Source organism: Arvicanthis niloticus, chromosome X (assembly GCF_011762505.2).
Source record: "Arvicanthis niloticus isolate mArvNil1 chromosome X, mArvNil1.pat.X, whole genome shotgun sequence".
Lineage (NCBI taxonomy): Eukaryota > Metazoa > Chordata > Mammalia > Rodentia > Muridae > Arvicanthis > Arvicanthis niloticus.
The window spans coordinates 19,928,257-19,950,346 of NC_047679.1; the positions used below are offsets into that span (position 1 = coordinate 19,928,257).

General features: G+C 39.5%; 1 protein-coding gene and 1 long non-coding RNA gene across 4 annotated transcripts in view; one reads left to right on the plus strand and one right to left on the minus strand.

Moving 5' to 3' along the window:
- Positions 1 to 22,090, minus strand: part of Arhgap6 (Rho GTPase activating protein 6) — a 486,900-nt gene that overhangs the window by 2,692 nt on the left and 462,118 nt on the right. For all 3 annotated transcript variants that reach the window (XM_034486136.2, XM_076918888.1, XM_076918889.1), the window contains exons 10-12: positions 13,182 to 13,279; positions 1,986 to 2,260; positions 445 to 525 (exon numbers count right to left, since the gene is read on the minus strand). In XM_034486136.2, coding sequence (XP_034342027.1) covers positions 445 to 525; positions 1,986 to 2,260; positions 13,182 to 13,279 — 454 coding nt within the window. The remainder of the gene's footprint in view (positions 1 to 444; positions 526 to 1,985; positions 2,261 to 13,181; positions 13,280 to 22,090) is intronic.
- On the plus strand, positions 18,789 to 20,546 carry LOC143435582 (uncharacterized). The gene is made up of 2 exons (XR_013106037.1): positions 18,789 to 20,014; positions 20,297 to 20,546. It is a non-coding gene; the product is annotated as an uncharacterized LOC143435582 (long non-coding RNA).

A 22,090-nucleotide genomic window follows, 5' to 3' on the forward strand; every position in this document is an offset into this window, starting at 1 on the left:
CCTGCCTTGGGGATTACCTGCCTTGGGGATTAGCTGCTGCTTCTTTTCTTTTAAACTACTTCCTTCTATAGCTGAAAATGTGCGGCATGCTCTCAGCTATTAACTATCTGAAAAGGAAATCTCCCTAGCAAGAGTTATGGCAGGTTTTTTCTGATAGCAGTACCGTTTATGTGGCCACTCCACACACATACAGACTTAGCTTAGCTACCAAGCTACATAAACTGCAATGACAACCTAGGCTTTAGGAAAAGAGTAGCAGTGACTTACTATCCAAGCTTAGCATACTGAGGGAGAAAGCCCAAAGAGCTAGTGTCCGTTTCTTCTTCTCTTTTCAATATTTTTTGAATAATGGCTGGCAAGCAGTTACCTTAAGAATAGCAAGGAAGAGATAGGGAAAATACATTTTTAAAGTAAAGGCAATGAAGTTTAAAAATGGCACTTCACCTGTCATTCCTGGGTCTTTGGATCCACTTTTTAATGTTGAATGCCAAGTTCCCCAGATATTGAAAGGCTCCTCTGACATATCTAGGAAAGACAAAGGGGTCCACAACAGAGAAAGTTAAGAATGAAACCAATAAATATTATTACATTTCTTTGGCATAAAATATCCCATTCAAGGCTTTCTAGATGCAAAACAATACTATTCGGATCTGTTTTTCAAGAAAGTTATTGTGTTGGGGATAGACCAAAAGTGCTCTTTCTATAAAATGTTTCTGAGAAACAGAATTAATATACAGCAAGTATGTGTCATGATCCCCAGAACACAGAACTTCTAAGGATGAACTTTGCATATACCCTTGGTTCTAGAAGTTAAGTGTCTCTCCTGGAGGACCCGCACAAGTCTGATATCATCAACAGGGTAAGGGGGAGACAAAAGGAAAGATGCTGCTATGTTGGTAGCTTCAGAGATAAAAGAAAAGGCCATGAAACTAGGCTTGCAGAAGCTAGAAAGGGGCTGGAAATGGATTGTTCCCCAGATCCTCCAGAACAGGCAGTTCTGTGCATCCATGTGATTTCCGACTTCCCAAACCATAAGAGGGCTAACCTGTGTGTGGCTTTATTGTGAGTGATAACAGTAGTAGGACACTCACACAAGCAAGCAGTTGGTAGTGGCCACATGGAGTCCAGCTACAGGAACACAGATATACAGAGGAAATAGTGTAGGATTCTGAACTTCCCTTGGGGATACTGCCCTACTACCACCAATGGATTCGTTCCTGTATATGTTTCTTTCTCCTCCCTTCTCCCAATAGGTAGAGAGCCACTGCCTTAGAGAGTATTAGAAGATCATAAGACAGATTGAGCCATTCAAAATAAGAAGAGACCATAAGTGCCTACAAGATTACACAGCACAAATTAGCCAGGGCTTATCCATGGTAAGTGTTGCAAAAACAACTGCTTGTAGATTCACTAATGTACCAATCCCATTCTTAGTTATCCTATCAGGAGTCCATGAGCCTCTGTGGAACTCAGTTATTCCTTAGACATCCTGCTAACTGGAAGTGGCAGAACATCATTGTGACACCCAGGCTAATGTTTTTTTGTCCCTGGATGCTGATATTGTCTGGTTTTAGTACACTGCATTGTTATATGGTTGATTCAGCACCTTTTCTTTAGGAAAGTGACAGAAATAATTGAGTGACATCTGACACTAGCAAATAGGCATTGCAAATCCACTAGCAGGGACACAGAAGCTCCTCTGGATTCTGCAAAGGTCATTTGGGAAAGTGAATGGCTCTTTGGGGCATGTGCTCACTTCACAGGTATTTGAGACTCAGAAGTTGAAGGGACCTTCTAAGTCAGTGCCTTGGGGTTACCATCCCTTTCTCCCATCTTTTGTATTTAGCAGATACTCAGTAAATGTTCTTTGAATTACAGAAACAACAAACAAGGGCCGGATGAAGAAGGTTCAATATGGCCCACCCATGTTATGTCCACAGGCAGGTGATTAAGTAATTGGGCTGTCACAGCCAGGCTTCAGTTACCTTTTCCAAGCCTTGGTCCAGGAGAACTTTCTCTTGACTTCGACTTTGGCGATGGCAAGTGGCCCACCAGTGTATACTGCTCTGGCACTTTATAAAGCTTCTCCGAGCCCCCCCGGGCCCTGTCGTCTTGCATAGCCAGCAGGGAGCGCTCAGATAGTACTGGGGAGTTGTTGTCATAAGGGGAGATGTCTCCACTGGAGGCTTTGTTGGAATCTGTAGATGAATGCCTCCCTCCCATGGAAAAGGAAACTTCTGACTGAAGCATGTCAGGGCTCCTGGCATAAGATAATACAAGTGTGTAAGTATGATCGGATTCAGGCATTACACAATTGCCAGTGGAATATTTCGAAGACATGGACATGGAGGCTGAAATAAAAAAGACCTTTTGAGCAATGAATCCAACAAACACATCCCCATCAATAATGTGAAAACGTTTTCCATAAATGATCACAAGATGGCAGGAAAAACCAACAAATGTAACAAGCCATGGCAACTGGTGAAGGATGGGACGGAGAAAATAAAGTTCTGCTGTCGTTGCCAATGTTCAACCAGCAGAGGGCAGCAAATCCTCACAAATGTTACAAAACAAAGGACAGCGAGAACGGTGGACATGAAGCCACACACATGCCTGTGTTCCACGATGATGCCCACTGGCAGACAGGAATAAAGCCTAAGAGGTTTAACAAAAACTGGGCATAAACACAGATGGATCCCTGTCACCACCTTGCATCGCTCAAGTGCCTCATGGACTGATGCCTGATTAAATTTAAGCGTTAAAGCCTGGGGAATCACTATTAAGCAAGAAAAAGATGACTCTCTTTTTCTTTTCTTTACTTTTTTTTTTTTTTAAACTTTCCCCAGTCTCCTGAATTAAAAATAATTCAGACAGGGAGAATTCTGGGTTAAAGGAAATTCAGGGACAAAAATGGAGCAGAGGCTGAAGGAAAGGCAATCCAGAGATGGCCCCACTGTGCGATCCATTCTATCTGCAAACACCAAACACTGGCACTATTGTTGATGCCAAGATGTGCAGACAGAAGCCTAGTATGGCTGTCATCTAAGAGGCTCTACCAGCACCTGACTAAGACAGATGCAGATACTCACAGACAACCATCGGACTGAGCACCGGGTCCCCAATGGAAAAGTTAGGGGAACAGCTGAAGGGGACTGCAACCCCATAGGAAGAACAACAATATCAACTAACCGAACCTCTCAGAGCTCCCAGGGACTAAACCACCAACCAAAAAGTATACATGGAGGGACTCATGGCTCCAGCCACATATGTAGCAGAGGATGGCCTTATCTGGCATCTAAGGGAGGGGAGGCCCTTGGTCCTGTGAAGGCTCGATGCTCCAGAGAAGGAGGATACTAGAGGGGTGAGGTAGGAGTAAGTGTGTGGGTGGGAGAGCACCCTCTTAGAGGCAAAGGGGAGGAGGCTGGGGTAGGAGATATGTGGAGAGAAGACCAGGAAGGAGGATAACATTTGAAATGTAAACAAATAAATGATTAATAAATAAAAATAAAAGTCTCACAAAAAATAATAATCCAGACTTACACTTCATTGTGGCTTTAGGGAAAACTTTTTCTTTTCCCTCTGCACACTTAACAAATAAATGTATACTTCCTGTGATGAAGACAATGATGCTGCTGGTAGAAATGTCTGTTTATGAAGTGGTGGCTAAAGCAGTAAATAAAATTACTGTCATAAAGAACCAAGTGTATGTACATACACAGAACATGACTTTGCAAGGCATTAATACTTCTGCACTTTAATCTATAGCATTATCTCACATACTATTAGCATCCGCACTTATGAGTTGTCATAGCAACAGAAATAGCAGTGAAAATGTAAATGGAACAGGAAAATGAGAATACCAGGAATGTCAGGACTGAGCAAAGTCTTACCTGAAACCATCTTTATTTTCTACCTTCCTCAAAACAGTGGCCCTGACATCTTAAAGGGAAATGATCAAAGGTTGATTAAGCGTTTCACAATGTGCTTCTGCCTCCCCACACCCCTACCTTATTTGCTTCTCTTTACTGGTCTTTGGTTTCCATTTGTTGCAATTTTCAAAACAAATCCTTTGTGGTCTCAAAATAGGTAAACATACACAGAGCAATCCTCTCCCAGCCAAATGGTTTTTGGCATGCAAAAAGGAAGGAAGTGGATCCATGGGGGCCCTAGTTTTATCTCAGGTTTCCAACAAGGGTTAGTACCCAGGGGAAAAACATCCTGGCATTTATGAATGCCATGCTTGTCAGAGGCAGCCTGGACTCTGGTTCTTTTGCTGAGGATATTTCCTATCCACATAGAATAACTAAGATCTTTGCTTATCTCCTTTTTGAACTAGTATCACACAATCTTATAGGCAGTAGCTAAGGAAAGCCATGGGGGTGATTTTCCAGACTTGTAGGCTGCCAGTGAATTTGAAGGAAAATAAAATCAAGAATAAGCTAACAGCTTTTGCTGGAAAGGGGGGAGGAAACTAACCACTGTATCTAATTAAAGGGAAAAAAATCTTCTTAATTCTAGGTAGGGAATCACAAATTCATAAAATAGGTAGTTGCCTATTGTCGCGGGATGTGGCTCTTCTTGGGAAAGGTTTATTATGAACACTAAACAAAGTGACTGTATTAAACTGGTTCAATTCAGAACCAGAAAGGCTGCAGATCTGATTATTGGGCTGATTTTAATAGTTTCCCTTTCTTAGGTGACATTTTCTTTTCAGTCATTAATGAAAATGTCTTAGCTCTAGCCCATAAGACTAAATCATGGTTGTATATCTAGTGTTGGGAAACCATAGCCTTATTGTATGGTAGAGTCTTAAGTCATTGCCCAATTCATGAACCCACCTGAAACAATGTGTAGTTTGGAGTTTGCCTCCTTTTACTGGTGGAATGGTGAGGTGGAGGTGGTTCATAGACACCACAGTAATTTCGGCTTATATGTTGCACATTTCTTCTTACCAGAAATGTAGAATACAAACATCCAGGGCAATGGACTAAATGTACATTCAGCCAGGAGTTATGAGCATAAATGAGAGACCTCTGGGAAGAAAATTTTCTCTCAAGACTCCATATTGGGAGCATTTAAGATTTGTATTGAAGGGGCAGATTTTTATATTTACCCAGTGTTAAGGACAAGCTCTGTAATAAATAATGCATGTATCTCTGCTATGAGGGCTAGAAGGCTCAAAGGACATGGAACCCTGTGTGAGTTGTTGCATGGATGTTTATGGGGTGTCTTGTATTTTGCACCCTAAACTCAGCTTCCCACTCTTCTTACTGTTTTCCTTCTCCCTCCCTCTCACATTACTTCCCATGACACTGATCCACTACACATACTTTTTCAAGATGCTTCAGACACTTCTAATGGAGCTGGCATACAGAGGGAATTATACTTACATTAGTTGTTGGGAAAATGCAGAACAGACAATGTCATGTTTAGTAGTTTCGTGAAAGGGAAACAAAACAAGGGCAATCAAGAATAATTGAAACATGAACTCCCATCGCTCTGCTAGTGTTTCTTCTATTCTCATTGCTCGAATTTGATCTCCCAGATCAAAAGGAGAGAGGGGCTTTGTCCCTTTCATCTTTCCTCCACATTGACTTTGCAAAAGTTCATTTAGCAGCTGTGAAATGAGAATGTACTCTCCCTGATAGCACTGCATCACCATCATTTGGAAACGTGCATTTGCAAGCTCCACTCTGGACTTTGAACTGGCTGAATCAGTCATGGAGCCAGCTGCAAACTAAGCACGTGAGACACCAGGCTAAACAACATGAGAGATTTCAACGTGGCAAGAAGAGGTTGCTACAACAAACAGGAGATCCATTTGAGTGCCAGTTGAAGCCTTTGGGTAGGGTCAGCAGATTGTGTCTATAGAAGATTCAGATACATGAAGGCGTTTAAGGGTCTCTTATAATCAAACCTTCATTTCCATCCCAATCCACATATATGATTGTGGGATAAAGATCTGCTAAGAGCTGAGAGAGTACCAATCAAGATCAAGTGTAATGTTAACTCAAATAGAACTGAATATATAATTGTGACCTCGGAATGGATATGCCTTAACTAGAGAAAGCAGGGGAGTATGCCCATCCTAGCCAACATTTAAGCCTCCTCTAGCCTCCATGTGCAGGACTCAAAAAAATGTAATGAAGTCTGGTCGTGGGGAAGTAGGAATTAGGGAAAGTGGTTGAAGATAAATTTTGGATATAGAGGCACATAGATTGTTTTATAGTTGAGGTCTCCAGGTAGCTAATGTCATAGCCAGGAACACAGAGATGGTACCATCTAATGACAGATGATGCTTTCCCTTTTTGATTACCCCCACTGCCTATATTCCAGCTATGAAAATGGGTACAATATGGGTACACACGGGAAGCAGCTTGAAAAATATGTGGCATGCTGCTTTGAACTGTAATAAGACTAACAGCTATTCAAGAAGGACTTGCACTAAGCTAGTCTGGAATGTTTTTGCCCCTGACCTAAGATTAGAAATAATCAAGAAAAACAGGTAGTTGATTAAAATACCTTATTTGTCTAGTAGTCCAGGTAGTAAGGTTTGGACTCCCTGCAAAATTTATTAAGCACATGTACTTGGTGTGGTAGTTAATACTAAAAATCTATACTTTTAATTTATAGTTAATGGCCACTTAAAATATTTAAAACATCTTGTTCATTTTGTTTTCTCAGCAGAGGTGAGAGAAGTGTAACCAAGTTTGCTTATGAACCCATGTCAAAAGAATTCCCAGATGGAGACAGATAGCCTGCTCTTCAGAGTCTCTGAAATAAGCCTCACATGTGTTCTTTCTGATTTGCATATAGGACCCCCACCTTTCAGAAGACTGTTCTAAGTAAGCATTAAGATATTTGAGTACTTGCTTATAAAAATGACTGGCTTTAATGAGGGTAACAGTCACTGAGGCATTGTCTCTAAAGCTTGGTGTGGTCTTCCTGTATTTTTGGATCTTAACAGAATGTTGGCTGGTTAAGTTGCTAAGTCCTGTGGTTTTGAGTCCAACTCTGTCTAGTTCCTTTACATTGATCAAGAGTAGGATTATTGAGTAGATGGGCTTGCCAGACAGCATGGGTTTGTCTCTAAACAAGGAGGGTAACTTGTTAGATTCTTAAACCCCAGCACCCTCCCCAGCATGCATGGCCAGTCCTAGCTAACCAAACATGAGATGGGCATGGAGAGTGAATCAACATTCTCACCCATAGCTGCTCTCTCCAGGTCAGTGTGTAAAGTCGCTGGCAGGGCACTTTGAGCAAGCCTGCACTGCGGCCGGAAATACAGAACTGGTTCTGTGAATAAATGAAGAACTCCAATTCAACTCTTAATGTTACTGGCCCAGCCCATTGCTGAGCAATGTAGCTGAGAGAGACAAAGATCTCAAAGGTATGTTATCTTTGTCCTTGGCTCAATCACTCAATCGATAAACATCTGTCTGCAGGAATGCAAAGTTTGTAATCATCTTGTGCACTATTAATTGCACCAGAAAGTAATCCATTGTCACAGTAGCCCTGGAATTATGGAGATTCCCACATTAGTCATGCACAGGGCTGCAAAGGTTCCCTTAGGTAAACTCCTGAAGGATAAAACACCTCTCCAAAGAGATGCTGATGTCAATCTCACCTCTGCTCCAGATGGCAAAACCAGTACAAAATGTAGGCAGAAATTACAACCTATGATATAACAGCCCACAGCGTGATAAAAGACGCCTTTAATTGTGAGCATTGATACATTAGAATTAATGATTCAAATTGTACTACTTTGATAAACTGAACTGAAAATACCACTTGAACTACAAGAAACGCATCATGCTTTCATAGTACAGAAAGTTGATTTCTGATAGGGGTGGACTTCTAGCTATAAAGAACAAAGATCATTAGTTCCTAAATTTTGGCGGGGGGGGGGGCAAATAGAGGTCTTCATCCATAATCCTGATGCACTGGTCACAGGTGTTCTTATTTTTTTCTTTTATAATTTCAATAAAAACTTTTGTGAAGGTCACTAACAGACTTTATTACATTGAAATTTAAAGATAGATACTATGGTTTTGTATTTGTATCTACTTTTGTATCTATTTGTATGAGTTTTCATTTGTATCCACTTTCTCCCCCAAAAAATACAGTTAAATTTGTTTCCATATGTGGGTAGGAACAAAGGTTCTGTCAAGTATGGTTGCATTTCTATTATATTTCTGGGGCAACTATGAGAATTGATAGAAAAAAGGAAATTTTTCTTTATTGTGTTTTTGTTTGTTTATTGTTTTGAGACAAGGTCTCATACAATCAATGGTGGCTTCAAACTTAACTATATAGGCAGGGCTGGCCTCAAAGCTCCTGATCCTCTTGCTCCCAACTCCATGGTGAGATTACATGCCTGGCTCCTTAGGTCTTCTGAAGCCCACATTTGAAAATTACAAAAAGTATTATTAAAATTAGTTTTCATGCCATAGATAATCCATAGCTCCACTGGGTTCCATCTCCCCAGTTGTAGATTTATGGATCATGTTCACACCGGATTCTGTTCAGTTAGATCAAGCATTTCCTGTGCAGAGTTCCAGTGGTCTGAAACACCTTAGTGAAAAAAGAAAACTATGTGCTTCAATATTAATTATTTTTATATAAGAGTCGTTTCTCTCCCTAGAACATTACAGAAGCAAAAAATTACTAAAAAAAAAAAAAAAAAAATGGAAAACCAGGTAGATTGGAACCTTTAATGCTGAATTAAGTTTCAATGCCTCGTGTGTACACAACAATGATATCATTATCTAATCTCAGGTTAACTTAACTAAAAATCATTTCAAATTGTCACTCTTGGTCAACAGAAAACTGTCACACTTAGTAATTGAGTAAAAAAGAGACAAAGGGGAGGTTGTGACAACATGATTGATGGGTTGCCTCCATTTAGGACAGACCCACACATCTTACCATCAGCTTGGTATCTTGGGTGGTTGAGTTAGGTATTGGTATTTAGAAAATGTTTCTCCCTTGCTTCCCATCATCTAGTGGGAATCAAATTTGATTTAAAAAAATATTGTATCACAATGGTGTGTTTGTGACTGAGTTATTTCCTTAAATTTTGTGCCTAGATACTTATTTCTTTTGCCTCACCCTAGTCCTGACCCTGCTATAACTCTTTTGTTTAGCTTTAGAGGTCTTCCTTCAACCTGCATGGTCCTCTTAGAGTAACATTCCATCCTCCTCCTCTATATTCTAACAATCAAAGAGAGGGGAGTCTGTTTTAGGGACTTCTGAAGAAAAGAGCACATAATTCTAGCAAGTACTCGAGACAAGCTGTTAAAAAGCGGGAAGCCCAACAACTTTGGTACTGGAAATCTCTTCTAATCTTTTTGGCATCCCACTTTGGTTGAAGCTAAACACTGAGGTGCATGAGCACTCGAAAAGACAATAAAATCTCTTTGCTCTCACCCAATTCGGATGTTGTACACAAAAGGGAAAACCCCAAACAAAACAAAGCACCAAGTTTCCAAATATTACAAAAATATTTGTGCTTTCAAAACAGAAATAATAATAACAATAAATTATCTTATTCTGTGCTTTACATTCTTTTGAAAATTCATTTTGTTTCCCCTACCTAATTAAATCTTGGGGCATTTCCACATGGCCATACAGGAATCTCAAGCTTGACTTATATATGTGAACTGGGGAATGGGGGCTTCAGGGGAAAGAAAGTCAAAAGTCTCCAGTGAATACAGAGCTATGCTTTTAGAACTGATGCTTTTAGAACTCTTTCTCAACGGCTATATATTGTGGTCATCTGTTATCTCATAGATATCTTCACAATGCCTCTTATACAAGCAAGTAGTTGTAAATGAACTATATGGTGAAATTCAGAGTAACCCAACAGTAACTTTAATCTCCAGTTAACAGATAAGAAAACGGAGTCAGAGACTCATCAATGAACATACCTTATAGCACAAAACTAATAGCAATAGAGTTGAATTTGGACATAAGGAGATAATCTGTCACAACTTGAAGCTTGCCAGCAGTGTCATAAATTACACAGACATACCTGATTGGTGGTTAATTGACACGAGTACCACTGTAGACAGCACCATCTGTCAGTTTGGGGGTACTGTGATTTATAATCACTATAAATCCATAATTATAGTGATATTTTGTCTCTGCATTCCTTTATCACTACTTTCTGATTTTAATGTCATCCCACCTACCTCAGCCTACTATTTTAGGATACACCTGCCTATGTTCATTATTGTATCTCCAGATAGATGGCAACTATGCTGTTTTGATGAAGTCCAGGACTTCATCTGAACGATCTGAACACCCAGACCCAGTCACATCTTTACTGAGGTTCCAAGAGCACTGCATATTCTTCCTTTCCCAGAAGCCATTGTGAGCCTGCAAATCACACCTTTTTCTTTTCTACAAACCCCAAGTGGATATATAAGCCAGAATATTTGTGCCGCTCCTTTATCAACCCAAGGACACATGTTGAAGGTAAAACTCACAGCACCCAAGTTTCCATGGGACTTTAAATTTAGAGACTCCAAGTTGTACATCTCAGTTAGTTCTTTGGAGTTTGGGCTACTTATTAGACTCGCATGGGGAGCTTTGGAAATCCCAATACCTGGATTGCAACCCAGAACAAATTAGCAAACACCATGGTTATGAGACTCACAGCTGTTCTTCACAATCTCCAGGTCTTTGGAATGAGCAGGTAAGTCTGAGACTATTAGGTCTAAGTACTGGTCATCTGGAGTTCTGTTACATACTGAATAATATACCTCTCCCATCAGGTCCGAATGCACATAAAGTCAAGAAAATTCCTTGGCACTTTAAGCTTCCTATACTTCAAATGTAAATCATGGGCCAGTAGCAACAATATCACAGGGAAGATTGTTGGAAATACAGAATCTGAATCTTCTCCAATCCAACTGGCTCACAAGCACCTTCTCATGGTTTGAAGTGCTCCATATATACCAGAAGTTTGGGAAGCATATGTTTATAGCCCAAAGTGACCACCTCAGATCACTGCTCTAGCCTCAGAAGACCACTAAAATGAATGATTTGCACAAATATCTATATTTTACTTCATGGCATTAGTGGTGGCCGTCTGGACTGTTCTTTGCCTGTGCCTAGAGGAAAACAAACAAAAAGAAAAACAGAAAAATAATCGTCCTTCTCTTCTCTTCCCTAAAGAGTCACTCATACAAGGATTGGGAACAAAAGAGGACAGAACAATACACAGCTCAGTGTGGGCTTAATATGTGCACTTGGTTCTTCCTAAGAGCAGAGAAGGAAAGATTCTGTTCTTACCTTGGCATTTATATACCAAAAGCATTCGTGAAAACCATATTGCATTCATGTCAATGGTTCTTTTGAAAATCTAATGTTCCTATCTAAATACCACCAGACAAAGGAAGAAATTTGGTCAGTCAACAGTCCTTTTTTTTACAGGCTAATATTTTTTAGATCTCCTACCATGTAGCAACAAAATGTTATAAATGAAGAGTTACAAATAGAAACAGCACCGTTTTGTTTTCTTGCCCACAGTAGAGAAACAAGCAAGATTATCAAAATGCTGGTAGCATATGGTTTGTTAGGAAGAAATGAGAATCTACACCTTAATGGGAGTTAGAAATCTGGGGAAAAAAATCAAGTGCAGTTCCTATTCTCTGATATGAAAACAAGACCCTGAAATGCAGGACTATTTGTTCTCCTTATAGATTTATATTTACTTGTGCTTCTTGGAACTTGAATCCAAGCAGAACATCATACTTGAACCAGAAATTTCCTTGATATTAATTGGCCCAGAAATTGATTTTTCTTACAGTGCATTTTTCTTACAGTGATCTGATTATAAGCCCTTCCCTATACTGCTGGAATGGGAGGAAGAAGCTGAATTGAGCTGGGCTATTAGTGTATTGTCCTGGGAAGAAGGAGAGTAAACAATGTAGAATTACTTTTCATTAAATCTCCTGAAATAGTATCATTTTATTATCACCTGAAATAATTCGAAAGGAAAAGTAATCAAATTAGCCTTGAGAAAAAGCTGAAAATGTCTCATTTCTAAGTTATATCCAAATAAACCCTATCTTTAAAAGAAATCTATGACTGAAAAAGAAAATAAACGATATAAATTAGGCTAAGGCATGTCATTGGTTTTAGGATTAAGATCACTTTTGAAGTCAATAGACCATGGGCAAATGTGTCCTAGACTCATGGATTAAAAGCATAGCACAGTGGTATTCTCAAGAGAGAACAGAATCAACTCTTCCTGTCCTAACTTTAAGGCTGGATGTTTGTATGGTGATGGTGCTCCTGGCTGGTCTACCAGTATCTGGGCTTTACCAGATGTTTAGCATCTCCAAACATTCTGCCTCTGTAGCAGCTGCTGGGATTAAACGTAAAATCTGAACAAGAAACCCATTTCTGTGCTCCTATCAAGGCACCATGGTGGCGCATAATAACTTACAGCATGCCTTGCATTTTCCTTACGGCAAACTTGGATAGTGTGCATTTTCCTGGAGACAATACAAGCTATACATAATGACAGGGCTAGAAAAGTACACACTTCTCATGGCAAATGGGCACTTAGGTCTCAGCAAAGGTTGCTCTTGCGGTTTGGAAATGGATGGCTCCTACCTGTAAAGTTGCACAAGGAAGACCTCCCAACCCCCAGAAAGCCTACAGGGCATTAAGGATTCATCAAGGCTCTTAACAGACATGCCCAGGTTTTTGACATTGTATTGTTACAAAGACAAAATTTTATAACGTTTTCATAAGTTTGTGATTTCATATCGGGCTGAATTCTTAGCTATTCTGAGGCACAGACAGCCTGAGGACACAAGTTGGACATGCCTGCTAGAATCATTTGTTTACATTATCTTCCTTTGAGCTTCTTGCCAGTGATTCAGCACTTTTCCCCACTGTGAACACAATCAGAACTTTCCAGAGGTGCTAGAGAAAGTTGACAGCAAACAAGAAATATCTGGGAAAGTGACTTGGATTTGGTTAGTCAATAAGACTAAAATAATTTCTGCTTAGGTAAATTGATCAGAACTTTAAAAAAAAAATGTCAAAATCCTACTCGTGTCTCTCTGCACTCAAATATGGCTACCTTTCAAGTTCTTTAGATATGGAATGAAAAACTAAAATCCCCAATGTGGCTCTAGAAGCTGAAAAACATGTATACTCACGAGGATTGGGAAGCCTTTCTTCTGAGCAAGTAGTCCACAACATCCGGATCTGTCTCCAGAAGGCTAATCAGGACTTCGTTCTGGAGATCTGGGGGAACCTGGAAGAGCCAAATGTTGAGGCATAAGCGAAAACCTGCCAAAGCTGCAGAGCACGGCCTCAGTAACTTTATGTCGCTACACACCAAGGCTTCAAATCCCCGAGAAAGCTCGCTTACTTACTGGTTTAAACCAAAGCCTATCCCAACCCACACAGCATGTCAAATTCTCAGGATATCATACTCCATCCAAAATGTCATACGTCTGGAAATCCTGTCTAGTCATTTGGATGCTTGTGCTGCACAGACTAGATTTTCCTGGCTTTGAGTAAACAAACCATCGTGGGTAAGAGGAATGGTGTTCATGATTTATAGCTAAGTGAGGACACTTTTGAGAGTTTGTGTGTTGAATTATGCTGAGAGAATGGGAATAAATTATGATTGTCTGGAGATGTTCTGGAACATACAGTCAGATGATTAAGTTTTCATGTCATGGAGCCACAGTCCTTAAGTTCTAGGTCTACCATTTTAGTTTTAGGACTTTTATCATTGTACATTAACAAGGACCCATTGGCCACAGTTTACCCATCTGTAAAATGGGAATAGCAGTAATACCCTAAACAGTTGTTAATGTAAATAAATGACTCATTTTGTATTGACAGTTTGCAACAATACATGGTCAATGATAAACACTCCAAAAAAAAAAAAAAAAAAAAAAACCAATCCTGGCATCCTCTCTACACAGGCTATGATGATTCAACGTCTGCCCTTCCTCAATTTTGTTTCCAACCCCATACTGAATATTTCTCTCATCATTATTTCATGGGCACCAACAGGAACATTATACACGAGTACCACCACACTTCTTCCAGCCTAATCCACAATGTATTCAAAGACAGTCTTAAATCAGTCATGTGGAAATGTTCTATGGAACATGATTGAACCCAGCTCTGACTTTCAGTTTTCTACTCCGTAGACCCCACTAGCTCAAGCAGAAGCAACTCAGACCACTGGGAGAAAATACATTTCTCACATGCAAACGCTGAGAGAAGAGCTTTCTAAACCACAGGGACAAGTCTTCTGAGACTAAGTGGTTGGAGGAAGAATTTTCCTTCTGCCTCTTGCACTACTCAATTGTTCTTGAGTTTAGAGAAGCTGGAAACAATCTTATTAACAAAAACAGAGATGAGAAAGGAAGAGAATGCCTTCCTTCTCTCATAAATCTGGTCCTCCTACTTCATCCTGAATCCTCATGAATGAAATTGCCAAATTCTAGCCACATAGCTCAAAATTTCCAAGGTAAATTCAAGCCTATGTCTTGTCCACTCCAAGTCATAGCCAGGAGGTCAGCTTGACTTCCTGTGTTTGTTACTTCTTCCCTTCCCTTCCATTCCAACTACAGTGTCTAAAGTTCAAGCCTTCATTACCCCTTTGTAGTATTCATCTGTTAGCCATTAGCACCCTCCATTCTCCTCCTCTTAGAAAAATTATATCCTAATCCTCTCCGGAGGACCAGCTACTCTCCAACCCTTGGCTGAAGGGTGAAGTGTACCTTAATTTAAGTTGACCAACCATTCCATTCCCTGGGCAGCACATTTGCCTAGGAAATAGGCATGTAGCTCTACTAGAGGCAACACAAAACCATGAGACAAGAGACAGAGCCTCCAGCCTCATATAGCCTGAGTATTATGCTGACATTTCAACAAATAATGGCTGGGGTGGAGGATAGATCTCAATAGCATTTGTATTATGGTTGAAGCTATGCCCAATGTCAATTCAACTTTTGACTCTCCAGTGAGCTGAACCCTCAAATTCTATAAACTAGTTTGTTTCTAAAGGAAAAGGAACATATATACAGTTGATGGGCCTTTCACATGGTAGCTTGCTAACTTGAACCCAATTTCCTTAAAATATGCATCAAAGTTCTCCACATGGTTGGAAGATATTGACTCAAAGCTCTTTTTATCCCTACAGTTGAAACTACATCTTGCTGAAACAACATCTGGTTTATTCTCCTAAGCAGGAACTTCCCCATCTTCACCTCTAGCACTGGTTCAGATATCCTCTGGTTCAGAACCACTATGATTCTCTCTCGGACACTCTCCCATGTCCATTCTTTTCACTCATTGCATGGATATTTGGTCAATGCTTACAGAGTAAACACCAGGAAAAGGATTTTAAGGATTCAGCTACAAACCAAACAGAACAAGAATCACTGTCTTTATGGATCTGGCAACAAACCTAGGGAAATGGGCATTGAACAAATACACAAGGGGAGCATTACATGAGTCCAGTAGAGAATAGCAAACAATGGTGACAAGAAATGCAGAAAGAGATGTAGTATTAAATGGGATGATCATATCACGGGAAAATGACACTTTAGGCAGAACAAGTAAACTTGGAGAATATTATACCAGGCAGAAGGAAGAAATTAATGTCAAAAGTCTTGAGTCTGGAACAGCGAGCCTCTAGCAAGACTGCAAGAGTGAGGAAGAAGTGGGTGGTAGGGGGAAGCAGGTAGCCAGGGCCAGATGTTGCAGAATCCTTTTGATCATGATTCAGACGTCTGCTTTTGTTCAAAGTGAGTGGGGAGCTACTAGAGTTCTTGTTCTGATGACTAACGCAATTGTTATCAGTCTGGCTTCTCAGTGGAAAGTATATTGAATGGAAAGCCAGGGTTGAAGCAAGAAAAATTAACAGGGTCAACTGATGAGTTCCAACCAGTGATACTGGTGCTGAACCAGGACGGCAAAATGATGAGAAATATTAAGATCTTAAACATGATGGAGACAATGGTGACAATTTAAGTTAATTTAGTGGAAAGGATGATAATGAGAGATAGACAGAAAAGATGGTTTCATGTTTTATGGCTTGGGTAACAAGATGGAGAAGGTATTGATTGAATTTGAGATGCTAAGTGAGGAGAAGGTTGGGTGAAGTTCAGGAGTTTGGCTTTGATATGATAATGTTGTTAGGTCTGTGAGATATCCAAATGGAAGTATCTAGCAGAGAGGCAGAAATGAGGACTTGGAATTCAGTTTATAGGTCCTGTCTGAGCATAGAAATATGAAAGACATTTACAGATGACATTTAAAGCTCTATGATAAAAACAATGATCTGAGAATTAAAATGGAATGAAAGGAAAAAGTGTGGGTATTCTAGAAGAATGATCAGATTGCATTCTTTTACTGTATTAGATAAATTAAGCAATTAAAACCCCACCATTTTAAGTGCATGTTCCACTTAGTATGATCAAAGAGACATATATAATTATATCCATTTTAAAAGTAATTCATAAGGGTGAAATGAGAAATGTTTGTATTTGTTGATGTTTTTATATTCATGTATTTGATGTGTATGAGTGTGCACATGGAGGGAAGAGGACAAGTTGTGGGAGCTGGTTGTCTCCTTCCACAATGTGGGTAATCAGACTTGTGTTAGAAGCACTTTTACTCACTGAGCCATCCTGTTGGACCCAAGAGAGAGAATTTTTTGAAGAAAAAAAAAAAAGAATAGCATCTGGGCATTGTGGCATGTATTTGTAAGGCTGATGGAGAAGGCCTAAAGTATGAGGCCACATGCAGGCTACATATTAAAACCCCAAGTCAAGGGAGCAGAGGGTAGGGTTCTTTAGTGGAAGAGAGCTTGCTTTGAATGGGCAAGACCCAGGTTTCATTCCCAGCACTGGAAAAAAAGATGAGCAAAGCAAAAATAATATAAGCTGGAAATGTATATCTTGAGCTGATTTTTATAAAAAAAAAAAAAAACCCACATCTTAGGGGCAAATTAGGAAAATGCTCACATATTCATGCAGTTAATTCAATTTAAAATTTATTATGCTTAGATATGTAATACATAGTTTTGTTCCAGGCACCAATCTGTTCCCACTGAAAAATAAACATGAGTCCATGCATGTCCTTGGAGTGATACAAGTACTGCAGTCCCGAGTTCCTGAGACTATATGGTTTGTCTAATGACTAATTAACAGTGTGGAGAATCAGAATAACCTGAACTATCATAATAGGTTACAGGAAGTGTCATTATTTAAAAGATACCATGCAGTACATTTAGTTGAACTATCCTGCGTTTTTGAGCCTTTACTCATTCAACTAGGCTTGACTGCCAAGAGATTATAATTGTTGAGGGTTATTTTATGTAGTAGACGTGACTTTTTCTTGGTAACAAATGCACATAAAATGGGACAGAGCTATAAATTTATATATAGTGTCTTTCTGAAAGTCCCAAGTTAGTCTTTTGGCTTGGAGAAAGGACTTACATATACATACAATGATACAGTTAAGGATGTGGCTCTATAACTTACAGAGTTGACAGTATTTTCTTATGTAGTCTACAAAACTAACGTGCATACATAGAATTTATTAACTGCATTGTTTCCTTTAAATCCCATTTATTTTTGTTATAGAGTGATTTAAAGAACATTCTAGAACTCATAAGAAAGGAACATTTTTTTTTCTTGAGATGAATGATGGAAAAAAATGGATCCAGTGGGGGAAAAGGGTAAAGAAATGGAATTGATGTCCTGAATGGAGTTTCAAATGTTCACATCATAAGCTGCAACTGGCATTCTTTCCAGTGACTTCTCATGTTCTACATTTGTATCTTTCATTTACTATCACTTAAAAAGTATATTTACACTACAGGCTCAATTTAATTGGATAAACATTAATTTGCCACTAATTTAGGGAGTTCATAGGGAAGCAAAACCCCAGTAAACAAACTAGCAGTCAACTGCAGATTCAAAGAACAGTGTGATACCTAGCCTTCTCACTCTTGGAAAGGTATGCACAAGTGTTTCCTAGCAGTTTTTTTAATTGGGCTTTTGTTTATCTATTAAGTCCCTTAATTAATAGTAAATGAATGTTCATACAAGCCGGTCACTTCTGCCCACTACCACAGGGATGGAGTTGCTGTCTAAGAAGTATCTGACTCCACAGCCCTTGAGGTCTGGTTCTGATCGTGCTGCTTATAATTAAGGCAAACGGAGACATGTCAAGTGTCTTCCTGTGCTTGCACCTGCAGTCTGGCGTGTTTGCCCTACTGGTCCCATTTTCCTTTAGAACAAGTTACCACAAAGGTTAACACATCTGAAAATGCCATATTTATTGAAGGGAGGGCTAGTAGTGAAAAGGCTTCATGAGAAAAAATATATACATAGGCGCTAAAGACATATGAAAAGATAAATGTGAATGTCATGAAGGATAATATCATAGTTCTACAAACTGCACTGAACTTGAAGCAGGTCCTTGTACTCTCCCAACTTAGGTAGGGTATTCATGGCGATGATAAAACACTATTACCAAATTGGAAGGAAAAGGGTTGTTCTGGTATACAGCTCTCAGATCATAGCATCACTGAGGAAAGTTAGGGCAGGAATTCACAGATGGCACTTAAAGGCAGGAACTGAAGCAGAAGCCATGGAGGAGTGCTGCTCACTGTCTTCCTAGTCAGATTGCATGTAAAACTCACGCCCACCTGCCCAAAAGTGGCATTTTTCCAGTTGGACTGGGCCCTCCCACATCAATTATTAATAAAAAAAAAAATGCCCCACAGGCCATCCCATAGGCCAGACTGATGGGGATGCTTTCTCAAAGAGGTTTCTTCTTCCCAAAAGACCATAATGTGTGTCAAGTGGACAAAAATTTAACCATGTCAGACCTCATGACTTCTTACTGGAACATCCTGAGAAAACAAGGTCTCTTGAAGGCAGGGATAGTCTCAGATGTAGACTTGGACTGTGGTAGGCTCTGCTAGTTACTCTTGCTTAACAGGAGGGGAAGATCTTATGTGTAATCCTGATAAACAACCCCAAGGCACCAAGCTTCTGGAAAAGGTTTTCCTTTATATTGAAAAGGGATACAGGAGAAAAAAATTCTTCATCAAACAACTCTATATGTTGAAATGAAAACAAAAAACAAACAGAAACCCAACTAGTTCAAAATAATCCTTCACTTAATTCATTGTTTGCCATCAAAATCTCGATTGGATTTTAGTCAAGGATTGGATAATTTTAGCCATTTTCTAGGGGTACCATTTATGGCTGTGTTTATCTAGAGACTCAACTCCTTAGATTTTAATGTGTTCTTTCAAAGCATAATGTTATTCCAAAAATCAAAAGAACTTTGTACTCCCTCGCTTCAGAGGAAAAAAAAATGTAAACACTGCCCATATGAAGGAATAAAACTGTCACAATTAAAATCTACCCTATCAAATTAAAAATGAAACCTTGAATGATTGCCTAGAGTCTAACTGCTGTGAGGTAGTTTATTCCATAAACCACCAAGAGGGAAAAAGTTTTCTCCATAACAAACCATTAGGTGCTCCCTGAACAGCAGTTCCCAGGACCCAGCCCTACCATATATGCCACAGCAATCCAGCCCTTTGCACTTGACCAAGAAGAATGCTTTGGCATTTCAAATTCTTAACACTCCCCAGCAAAAGTAAATGCCACTGGGAGTCATGATTGGTACATTTTAGCTAACAAGCTGAAAGAAATCACTTCGGCTGTTAACGATTGCAAAAGCTCAAATAAGGCCAAAATCAATGTGAAACCTTTTGTGTGATTCCGTTGTGACAAGTGGTTCATTATTTTAGGAGGATCTGGGTGTAGGTGTAGGTTCAGGAGAAATTCATTTTGATAAATATTTCTTTGCTTTTGTTTTTTGAAAACAGGTTCTCTGGCTCTATGTACCTCAGACCTGGAACTCACTATATTGCCCAAGGTTTCCTCAAACTCATAGGAATCCTCCTGTCTCTGTCTCCTGAATATTGACATTAAAGGTATGATCCATAATACTCATAATACAATAATTCATTGACTTCAATGAATATTTCTAGAAGGTTTTCTTTGGGGGGGTGGGTAATTGAAGGACCTTAGTAAACAAATAGTGAAAGACCCAAAGAGTTTGTTCAAGGATGATGCAAGTAAAAAAAAATAACATAATAAAGGAAGAAAAATTAGCTTCAAGGCAAGAGGTGAAAGGCAATAGAAAAAGCTCAGGAATAATGGTTTGTTATCTACCTGGATATGATGTCAATAGAAAACGTGTTGTGTCTTTGCAGACAAGGACAGGTGAGCAAAGCACCAGCAGGAACTCAGACTGGCTGCTGGACATACCTGCTGGCTTAAAGATGAAATGGGAAGATGCTCTGACTAGCTTGGAGGTTTGGAGATTGTTAAAGATCTCCTGGCTCCACTCTTTCTTTGTCAACAATAAGCCTCTGTATCCAAGATTCTGAATCAAAGTTCTTCTGTTACTTTTTCCCTGTGGCAAGGCATCATGCTTTGGAAATAAACTACATAGTCATGGCATTGCTTAGACGCACAAACTTGTCTTACTCCTTATGGAATGCTGGTAATATCTTGAGAAACCAATGTTGTGCATATCTCAACCTGGGACATAGAACTGGTGGGTATTTTTAATCTCTTGGTATGAAAACAGAAAGCATTTACAATGAGAGGGATGCATTGCCTGGGGTGGTTTCTTGTTTGATAACTTGGAAGACAGCCTTTGAATGACACACAAAGAGACTGAAGAGAAATTCAATCCACATCGGGGAATGCAAAGAACACAAAGCACAATTTGTCTCTCAGCTGATCTTGTGGGAACCTCACCACAGCTTCTGACCTTTTTTAAACTAAATTTTTTTTCATAAAATATATTTAAAAATATGGATCACTTCATACATTTGCATGTCTTCTGACCTTCGCTGCCAGTCGTGCACATATAAAATTTCCCAAGTGCACTTATTGCCTCTCCAGCTTGGGCTGACAAGCAATGCAATGAGAATATAGTTTTCCACATCACCACCACACCCAGGACATCTCCAGTGCATCTTCTCTTCCTTGCCCTTTCCTGAAACAGTCTTCATTCCATGTAATATCAGCCCTTAGCCCAAGCCTATAGCTTTCTCCACTCCACTCTGAAACTCTCATTAATTCTAAGAGTAAGGAGTTATTTTCACTGGGATCCCTACCATCTCTCACAGAAGCATCAGCTTGCAGTCCAGGTAGCATGTCAATGATTTCCTCCGTTGATGCTTTTTACTTGCGATACCAACAAGCCTTTCTGCAAACAAATCATTCTAATCTTCTATTTCTAGTGTTTTCAGAAAGTACCATTTTATGTTAACCAATTTTTAAATAGCTGTTGACAGACATGGAGAGTCATGATTTAGAAGTATAGGAATTGTGGGGGTAGGGCACTGGACCAAAACAGTAATAAAAATACATTTTCTTTTCCTGGCAGTAGAGTCACAGTAGTCAAGACATAATTACTGAATGCTATCTTCTGCCAAGTACTTTCTAGATGCTGTGGGTGTCAGTGTAAAGAACAACCTGAAATCCCTCTTTTCATCGGGTGTAATAGTGTATGCCTGAATTCTTAGCACTGGAAGGGATGAGGCAGAAGAAATGTAAACTTAGGGCTAGCCTGGTGTACACAGGGATACTATGTATTAACAAGCAAAACAATACATGCCATTATAAAATTTGTATTCTATTTGGTTTCAATGTTCCCCATAAATAAGTTAATTATGGAATGGCTTTAAAAGCTGTCAATGTAGCCAGGTGGTGGTGGTGTAAACCTTTAATACCAGCACTAAGGAGGCAGAGGCAGGAGTATCTCTGTGAATTCAAGGCCAGCCTGGTCTACAGGGAGTTCCCAGACAGCTAAGACTACACAGAAAAACACTGTCTCAAAACAACAACAACAACAACAACAACAAAAGTTATCAATGCTATGGAAAGAAAAATAAAAGAAGCATAGGGAAGGGAATAGAAGTATGTATACATGATAGTAGGTGACAGCATTATTTGCAATGGCCAGTTGGCTTTTTTCTAAGGCAGCACCTGAA